This window comes from Macaca mulatta, chromosome 18, assembly GCF_049350105.2.
Source record: "Macaca mulatta isolate MMU2019108-1 chromosome 18, T2T-MMU8v2.0, whole genome shotgun sequence".
In the NCBI taxonomy this organism is placed as follows: domain Eukaryota; kingdom Metazoa; phylum Chordata; class Mammalia; order Primates; family Cercopithecidae; genus Macaca; species Macaca mulatta.
This window is the reverse complement of record NC_133423.1, coordinates 732,025-742,084: the sequence shown is the minus strand read 5'-3', so window position 1 is coordinate 742,084 and position 10,060 is coordinate 732,025. Positions and strand designations below refer to the sequence as shown.

The 10,060-nt window shown below is 43.6% G+C and overlaps 1 protein-coding gene across 1 annotated transcript; it reads left to right on the top strand.

Annotated features, from left to right (window-relative positions):
• Nucleotides 1-4,807: 4,807 nt before the first annotated feature.
• Nucleotides 4,808-8,374, top strand: LOC106995906 (uncharacterized). The gene is made up of 2 exons (XM_028838294.2): nucleotides 4,808-4,929; nucleotides 5,611-8,374. The coding sequence occupies exons 1-2, from the start codon at nucleotides 4,850-4,852 to the stop codon at nucleotides 6,458-6,460; spliced, it is 930 nt and encodes a 309-aa protein (XP_028694127.2). The 5' UTR covers nucleotides 4,808-4,849; the 3' UTR covers nucleotides 6,461-8,374.
• The last annotated feature ends 1,686 nt before the right edge of the window (nucleotides 8,375-10,060 follow it).

Below are 10,060 nucleotides of genomic sequence, written 5' to 3'. Positions count from 1 at the left end.
ATCCCAGCGCAGGAGGGACACACCCCCTATAAACCGCTAGGCCAAAACGGTCATTCTGGCCATATCCAGCCTCACGTGAGATCGCAATCTCCTGTCACTCAGGGCCTGAGGGGGCGGGGCCTGAAGCCCCATACAATCAGGGGCTCTGGGGGTGGGGACCCGTCAATCAGGCGCACCGCCGGAAAGGAGAGGGCGGCTTCCGGGATCTGGCTGGCGGGCGCTTTGTCTCGCCTTTGCCACGGTAGGCTCTTCCTGTTAGTCTCCGCTGCTACTTCCTGGCTCTGGGAGGCCCGGTGGCTCTGCAGCAGCCTCGGCCACCCTGTGACCTGCGGGTATTGGGACATCCCTAGCTGACGCCGGGACACCAGGGAAGCTGAGGAACGGTGAGTGGACTGCGCCTGGCTTCCGGAAGTGGGGAAGAGGGCTGGGTGAAACCTGCTGGAACCAGCCATGGGCTGCGGAACCTGCGGACCGAGTCGCCGCCGCGCAGCCGGGCCTCAGTCACCCTTCTGTGCAGGGCCGGGCGGCGCGGGCAGCGGGACCCCTGCGTCCTGTCTGTACCTGCGGGCGCCACTTCCGCCGGCCAGAGCCCTCTCTGGAACCCCGCGCCTCCCCCACCCAGATAGTGCGGTGACCACGGGAGGGTGATCTGGGAGAGCCCTGACGGTGAGCGGGGTTCCAGCGTGGGAGGAGCTGTGGTTCATGGAGCTTCCAGTCCCACCTTTCTGCCCCAAAAATTAACCTGAGGCTTTGTTAAAGCGTTAAACGGTGTGTTTGAGCAAACGCGATTCATAAACGGGTACCGCAGTCATGGTTTGTGGTTTGGGGTTCACGGGAGGGGCGTAAATGAGAGGCTTTGATAAGGTGAATGAGGAAGCAAACCACATATATGCACACACACATATATGCATATATATACTCATATATCCACATATATATATATATATTTTTTTTTTTTTTTTCTTTTTTTTTGAGACGGAGTCTCACCCTGTCGCCAGGCTGGAGTGCAATGATGCAGTCTCAGCTCACTGCAACCTCTGACTCCCGGGTTCAAGCGATTCTCCTGCCTCAGCCTCCCAAGTAGCTGGGCTTATAGGCGCCACCACCATGTCCAGCTAATTTTTGTATGTTTAGTAGAGACAGGGTTTCGCCATGTTGGCTAGGTTGGTTTCGAACTCCTGACCTTAATTGATCACCCTCCTCGGCCTCCTTCAGCGCCGGGATTACAGGCGTGAGGCACCTTGGCCAAAATATTTTTCTGTTTCCAAACATTTTACATGAGAGGAAAGCGGAGAATAAATCATCCGACACTGTACTGTAAAAAAAAAATCTTTGTGCCTCTCTTCTTTTCATCTTTCCTAAGTGTACATATGACCAAAATGTCTTTAGGTTGAGGTCCCCCGTGAAAACTTGACAGGGTGTTGTGTTCTCAGCCACTCTCCTGTCTTTTCCTAGTCCTGGCATTTTAGAACCGTCTGGAGATGACCCAGGATACCCACAGTGGCCATGTCTATTGGCGGGTCTAGTGAGTATCATCCCCGGGGTCATCTCATCCCCAAGGACAGCCTGAGGTAGGGGGTAGAGTCTCTCAGGTTAGCAGCTGGATGCTCTTGGCCTTAGAGGAATCTCCTGGTATAGTTTCATCTAAAACGGTGACCCCTTAGGGTCATTAAAATTTTAGGACATTAAAATTAATGGACAATACAATGTAATGTCATGAAAGTTAGGTCATTAAAATTATTCCTCCAGCCCGAGTTTTTATTCCTCGAAGACACATTGATGGTTTGCCAATTGGATGCTGATATTGAGAGGAAAAGGCAGAAATGATTTCTGCTCTCTAGCTTGTCTCGGACTTGTGAAGAGAGAAAAACCGTCCCAAAGGACAAGGAAAACCCACCCCAGAGAGGATGTGCAAGAACCTGAATATTAAAATGCACTTAAGGCACACAGGAGGACAAAGAGCAGTGCCAGTGCCTCCTAGGTGGTCATTGTGTACTTTACTGAACAGGATGGGTGTCCTAAGGGATAGATGGCCTGCCGTGACACTTAGAAAGGTCTGCGTTGGAGTCTGCACTGCCTCTCCCTGAGTTTGTTACCTTGAAAAGGCTTGTCCGCTTATTTGAGTTTCAAGTTTTCACTGTAAGATACATTTTGTCAGTACAGCTTGAAAGATAAAAATACTATTTCCAAAGGGCGAGGTAAAATGATGTATTTCATTTGCTAAAAATTCGTATTTATTTCTTCCCCAGAGTGAGTGTAGTAAGCTTTAAAGTTTTTTTTTTTTTTTTTTGAGACGGAGTCTCGCTCTGTCGCCCGGGCTGAAGTGCAGTGGCCGGATCTCAGCTCACTGCAAGCTCCGCCTCCCGGGTTTACGCCATTCTCCTGCCTCAGCCTCCCAAGTAGCTGGGACTACAGGCGCCCGCCACCTCGCCCGGCTAGTTTTTTGTATTTTTTAGTAGAGACGGGGTTTCACCGTGTTAGCCAGGATGGTCTCGATCTCCTGACCTCGTGATCTGCCCGTCTCGGCCTCCCAAAGTGCTGGGATTACAGGCTTGAGCCACCGCGCCCGGCCTAAAGTTTTGTTCTTTTTAAGGGTAATTTCAAATGGAATTGTAGGACTTAGCTTTGTAAATGCTACTGGTGAAATAAAAGTGTGATAGATAAATTGATGATTTATAAAGATTCATCAAAATATCAGTTCCCCTCTTGTAGCTTGGTGAAGAATTTATGTCAGTGGACACATGTGTATCCTCTTATCTGGGTGTCTGAGTGTTGTTTTTTGTTTTTTGGAGATGCTGTCTTGCTCTGTAGCCTGGCTGGAGTGCAGTGGCGCCATCTCTGCTTACTGCAACCTCCGCCTCCCGAGTTCAAGTGATTCTCCTGTGTCAGCCTCCCGAGTAACTGGGATTATAGGCACCCACCACCACACCCAGCTAATTTTCATATTTTTAGTAAACACAGGGTTTTAGGCCTGGCACGGTGGCTTATGCCTGTAATCCCAGCCCTTTGGGAGGCCAAGGTGGTCGGATCACGAGGTCAGGAGTTCCAGAGCAGCCTGGCCAACATGGTGAAACCCTGTCTCTACTAAAAATATGAAAAAATTAGCTGAGCATGGTGGCAGGCACCTGTAATCCCAGGTACTCGGGAGGCTGAGGCAAGAGAATTGCTTGAACCCAGGAGGTGGAGGTTGCAGTGAGCCAAGATCTTGCCACTGCACCCCAGCCCAAGGGACAATGCGAGACTCCGTCTCAAAAACAAATAAACAAACAAACAAACAACAAAAAGACGGGATTTTTGCCATGTTGGCCAGGCTGGTCTCAACCTCCTGACCTCAGGTGATCCCCTGCCTCAGCCTCCCAAGGTGCTGGGATTACAGGCGTGAGCCACGACGCCTGGCCCACTCTTATTTTCTTTTTATTCCCTAAATTTTAATATGTTTGAGTTTGTCTGTTCCTTTATCACTTTTTTTCTTACATAAAAAAAATTCTGCCTAATCCTTCGTTAAAAAAAATCTTCCTGTGACTTCTGAAAGTATTCTGGTTTTATCTTTTGTATTTGAATATATAATAAGATGATTATTGTTCATGGAACAGAGAAGAATGCAATGCATTTTCCCAAATAGATGCCAGCCTGGTTTGCCTCATATTTTAAAGTGCATATAATTTCTTTTTCTATTCTATAGTGCCTACTCTATCATTCCTCAACTTTCCATATAGATGCTGGGTCATTAAGACTTTTTTTTCCTTTGGTCTGCTTGCTCATCTGTCTGCTAACACTGTGCTGTCCTGAATATTTTTGTTTGGAAATCTTAGAAGTATGTTAGACAAGCCATCACTCTTTTTTTAGATGACTAAAAATGATTACACATTGGTAATTTTTACTACATATGAAAGAGTAGCTTTTCTTGCCTAAAACCACCTGATTTGGGAATTTATGTGGTTTCATAGGAATAGCATCTGGAAGTGGTGACATTAATGTCATTTTAAAAAGCATGTGTCCTATTTCCTCTTATTCCTTTCTGCCTTGATATTGTGCAATAGAAATTTGAAAAATTGTTGTATTAGTATTGTTAAATATCAATTATTGGTTTTATTTACTAAATTAAATTTAATAAGCCTATTCTCTCTTGGTATAATCACGTGGAATGGGTTCACTTCCACAGTTAACAAGTGACAGCACATGTAAAATATTGTCTACCAGGGAAATTCATTGAACACTTAGTGTTCAGACTGTGTTTTTGTGTCTGGTTCCCTAAGCACCACTGCAAGGACACAAAATAATAGACTTTCAGCAGAAGAAGTTTTGGAAAATATACTGCATAAGCCATTTAGATGCAGTGAGTCATTCTTATTACTTGGGTTGGTGGAATCCCTTTCAAAATGTAAGTTCCTAATACAAACAAAGATTGAACTTTGCGAGCAGGTATTTTTAAGAATAAGTAGTCTCAGGACTGATAATATTAACTCATTTATGCATATCAGGTAGGACTTTAGTATGACAGATACTAGAAATGTACAAAGTAAAGTTAAAAGGTAACTCCTAGCAGCACATCTTACTCCCTGGATTCTCTAATGAGATGGGTGTTTCTACTTTGCTGTTGCCTTTTTGAATAGTTCAATTCTAGCATTAGTACTGCTGTGTGGGAGGGAGTATGTGTGAACAGAGTAAGAGTTATGACAATCAAGTCATAGAATAAATGCTTGGAAATTTTAGAATCATGTAAACAGCTTATGAATTGAGTATACATTCCCAGTGCTCTCAGTCTGACTCATCCTTCTATCCACATGTGTGGAATGTTCTAGGACTCCGTGGCTTTTGAGGATGTGGCTGTGAACTTTACCCAGTAGGAATGGGCTTTGCTAGATTCTTCTCAGAAGAATCTCTACAGAGAAGTGATGCAGGAAACCTGCAGGAACCTGGCTTCTGTAGGTAAGAATGACAACACATTTCACTTAATTACAGAAGTATTTCCCTATCATCAGTGCTATTTGTGATTTGGAATGGGGCAAGGGAATGATTTGGTGAATAAATCAGGCATGGGCACTGTGTACAATGAACATGAAATCTAGTAATGTTTCTGTAGTTAGAAATAATTCATGATAATTTTGTGCGTCTGCATTTTAGGAAAAAACGGAAAGACCAGAATATTGAAGATCACTTCAAAAAACTTGGGAAAGATACAATATAATTTGCACCGAGAAGAGGAAATAAAGTCCTCTGAAGGAATCTTAGCATGTCATGAATTTAAAAACAAGCAATCAAAGCAAATGAGTCACTTGAAATTCATTTCCTTTTAGAAAAATTTCACCCAAAATGTAACGTACATCAGTGTAGCAGTCAGTGTTTGGAAAACAGTTTACTTGAAAATAGTACTACAAAATTGTGTATACGAATGTTACTATTTTGGTCATAGCCATGCAGGTGGTAGTTGTGTTTTCAGTATTAGCCCATTTACTTTCAAATAATTCAGTCATGGCACAAAAACAAAAACAAAACAAAAAAAAATGCATTTTCCCTAGTATTGGTAGCAGTGTAAGTCGAAGACCTATGAATGAGTAGAAAGTTATTAAACCAACCAATAATAATGTGCTTGTCATTTTTTTTTTACAGAAATCATATGGTACAGAGACTGCGTGAAAGCAAAGAAGGTAGTCAGTATGGACAAGTTGTCAGCCAGATTCCGAATCTTGATCTGAATGAGAACATTTCTACTGGATTAAAACAATGTGAATGCAGTATTTGTGGAAAAGTCTTTGTACATCATTCCCTCCTTAATAGGCACATCCTAGCTCACTCAGGATACAAATCATATGGAGAGAAGCAATATAAATGTGAACAGTGTGGGAAACTCTTTGTTTCTGTTCCAGGTGTTAGAAGACACAGGATAATGCACAGTGGAAATCCAGCTTATAAATGTACAATATGTGGGAAAGCTTTTCATTTTCTCAATTCAGTTGAAAGACTTCAGAGAACTCACACAGGAGAAAAACCCTATAAATGTAAACAATGTGGTAAAGCGTTCACTGTTCCCGGTTCTTGTCTAATACATGGACGAACTCACACTGGAGAGAAACCCTACAAATGTAAGGAATGTGGGAAAACACTCAGATTTTCTTGTTTTAAGATGCATGAAAGGACTCACACTGGAGAGAGATGTGCCAAATGTGATAAAGCCTTCAGCTGTTCCACTTCCCTTCATGACCATGGAAGCATTCATACTGGAGAGAGACCCTATGAATGTAAACAATGTGGCAGAGCCTTTAGTCCTTTGAGTTCCCTTTGTAACCATAGAAGTACTCATACTGGAGAGAAACCCTATGAATGTAAACAATGTGACCAAGCCTTAAGTCGCCTCAGTTCCCTTCACCTCCACGAAAGAATTCATACTGGAGAAAAACCCTATGAATTTAAGAGATGCAGTAAAGCCTACACTCGTTCCAGTTACCTTATGTGCCACTAAAGAAGTCATGATATAGAGGTTAGGTGTAGTGACTCAGCCTATAATCCCAGCACTTTGGGAGGCCCAGGTGTGTGTATTGCTTGAGCCCAGGAGTTCATAACCAGCCTGGATTAAAACAATGTGAAACAACCTGGGCATCGTGGTAAAACCCTGTCTCTACAGAAAATAAAATAATGCCGGGCCCGGTGGCTCACGCCAGCTACTCGGGAGGCTGAGGCAGGAGAATGGCGTGAACCCGGGAGGCGGAGCTTGCAGTGAGCCGAGATCTCACCACTGCGCTCCAGCTTGGGCGACAGAAGCAGACTCCGTCTCAAAACAAAAACAAAGAAAATAATTAGCTGGGCATGGTGGCCCATTTCAGTTGTCTTAGTTCTTTTTCAAGGACATAAAAGGCCACGGAGGGTTGGGGAGAAGCCCTGTGCATGCGGATCACGAGGTCAGGAGATCGAGACCATCCTGGCCAACATGGTGAAACCTCGTCTCTACTAAAAATACAAAAATAGCTGGGTGTGGTAGCATATGCTTGTAATCCCAGCTACTCAGGAGGCTGAGGCAGGAGAATCACTTGAACCCAGGAGGTGGAGGTTGCAGGGAGCCGAGATTGTTCCACTGCACTCCAGCCTGGCGACAGAGTGAGACTCCATCTCAAAAATAAATAAATAAAGCCCCTTTAATGTAAGAAATGTGGTAAAACATTTACTCTTTCCCATTCCCTCATAAACATGAAAGAGCTCACACTGCAGAGAAACCTTAAGAATGTAGGAAATGTGGTCAAGCCTTCGGATTTTCCTGAAGATTTGGGAGGGCTCAGAGTGGAGAAAAGGCTTTTGAATTTAAATTTATGGTAAGGCCTTCTGTTGTATTAGTTCCATTTGAAGACATCACCTCATTCCTGAGAAAAACCCTATGAATGTCCAGAATGTTTAAGTGTTTCATTTCTCTCATACCCACTCAAGGTCATATGAAAATGCACGCTATAGCTGGCTGGACCTTGTAAATACAAGAACGTACACAGGATTAAAACTCTAACAGTTTAGAAACTGCAAGAATATTTTCAGTTTTAACATTTACTTGAAAAGCCGTGTGAAAACTCCCACTGGAAAGAAGTTCTATAAGTGAAGCTTTTCTAATTTGGAAAGCCTGATGCAAATTAATTATCGTGCAGTACTTGAAAAAAATCTATGAAATGTTACACAAGTTACAAGTATATTGTTTTTATCAGTGGCCCATTCTTAAAGAGTCTTGAGTATGCATTTCACCTTGTTTTGCAGGGAAACCTTGAGGTGAGAGTTCTGTAAATGTTCTTTAAGCAGTAGTACTTGAATTTCATAGATAATGATATTTTCTTAAGTCTGTTGGTAGAATTTTTGTCTATTCATTTGATAATGTGCTGGATTCATGGTTGAATTTGGATGTTTTTCTAATATGTAGGTAAGTTTAACTTTTTTATTTCATTATTATTTCTTTTTTGAGATGGAGTCTCACTCTGTTGCCCAGGCTAGAGTGCAGTGGTGCGATCTCGGCTCACTGCAGCCTCCACCCCCTGGGTTTAAGCGATTCTCCTGCCTCAGCCTTCCGAGTAGCTGGGACTACAGGTGAACGCCACTACATCCAGCTAATTCTTTGTATTTTTAGTAGAGACAGGGTTTCACCATGTTGGCTAGGCTGGTCTTGAACTCCTGACCTCATGATTTGCCCGCCTCGGCCTCCCAAAGTGCTGGGATTACAGGCATGAGCCACTGCGTCCGGTCAGGTAAGTTTCATTTGTATGTATTGTCCTGTGATTAATGGACCAGTGAATAATGATTGTGAATTCTTGGGATTGTCTTACTAGCCTCATTTGGCAAATTTTGATTATCCCTTGTCCATTATACACATCCCACCTATTTTTGTTAAATGAAAAACTACTCTTGATGTAAAGATATTTATTTTTTGCTAATAATGAGTTGGTATTAATTCCTAAGTACATACAATTTACCCGGGAGACGGAGCTTGCAGTGCGCCGAGATCACACCACTGCACTCCAGCAAGGGTGACAGAGCGAGATTCTGTGTCAAAAAAAAAAAAAAAAAAAAAGGAACATCCTCACTTTTTTAATGCTATACCACTCTCTGCGCTCAAGTTAATCCCTGTTTGGGCCTGTGGGAGCTTACACCATCCTCCTGTATGTAATTAATAACTGATGTCTGGCTTATCTGTTTAGTAATAGATGTTATGTGTTTAATGGTGCCAGTAAACGTAGGGTGCTAATTCCTTCCTCACCAGTGGGGTGCATGAGACGCTATTGAAACAATTGGCAACACGAATGGAATGGATCAGCCCTCATGCAGGACACCAGCTCAACTTGACCTACCTGCTGTGGGCTGACTGTTCCGTAACACATCAGCAGTCACCTGGGTCAGAACCGTGAGCTGACGATGGGCGTTCCCTTTGGTCTGCACAGTGTTTTGTGGTCTTCAGGTGTTGTCATCTTCTTCCACACTAAAATGCTCTCATCTCCTAGACATCAATGTTTAACTGCACCCCAGCATGACCTTTGGCCTGTGCTTAGCAGGCAGTTTTGAGGCCCTGGCTTATGAATGCACAAAAGCACAGCACATAAGCCAACACTTAAGTCCTAATTAGCAAGAATCAGGCTGTATCTCTGTAGTCCCTGCATCTGCTCTGGTCACCATCTCTGTGTGCTTAGGGCAGCCATGTGAACATTATTAATTATTTTACACTCCAAGACAATAGTTATTATGTAAGCAGAAGTAGTGGCCTTGTTTACTTCTTGTGCTGCTGCTCCCCTTCCTGCTGTACCATACACCCTCCTGATGAGATGTACATCTATGGTGCCTCATGGTTCAGGCACAGCTGAGTAAAGAAAATGGGAAGAAATAGTTTGATATTAGCCCCTACCGAAGCATATGAAGAAGCGTCTCAGCTGCTTTCATTGAAAAATTCCTGACCAGTGTGTGGGCTTTTCTTATCACTGCTGCTTATCAGCATGTCAAAAGTCTCATCTTTGGACTGCAAGTCTTGACGGCCTTAGTTGTAGTGGCCTTACTGCATGTGGAGCTAACCCCAGGAAGATGGAGTGACACTCTCTGGAGGATTAGGTGGTCTCCTCCAATGTGGGTTGATGGGCTTCTGAACTCTTTCCTTTAACCATGCAGAGAGTCTACACTGCCAGTGATCATGTGCCACAACTCTATAGATGTAGAAACTCAAAATATTCTGAAATAGTTTCCATTGAAAGGAAATAGAAAAGCGGTCTGGTGCCACGCTCCGGTTAAGAGAACTAGTAGATGGCTCACAAGAACACTCTGTCGCTACTGTCTGTGCCTCTGTCACAGCAAATATCCTGATCCTTCAGTTTTAAGGGTGCAGGGCCATTTTCCTCCCTTTCTTACTGGTAGTTCTCAAGATTACTGTATGATATGCTGGGAAGGCAATATCCTGATAATCAAGTGACATTGGTCAGAACAGCCCAGGCTCTGTTATAGTCCCTGCTCGAAACAGAATGGCCTTTAACGCTTGTGTCCAGCAAACCACATCCTGGGAGAAAACTCAATGTGGGCTTCTTTCTGGGGTCCCTCAGTTGTAGTGCAAGTGAAG

Bases quoted from the DNA above. Each gene is read 5' to 3' on its own strand.
- LOC106995906 (XM_028838294.2), top strand. From the start codon at position 4,850: ATGGGCTTTGCTAGATTCTTCTCAGAAGAATCTCTACAGAGAAGTGAT. The intron at 4,930-5,610 runs GTAAGAATGACA...TTTTTTTTACAG, and splicing joins CAGGAACCTGGCTTCTGTAG to AAATCATATGGTACAGAGAC.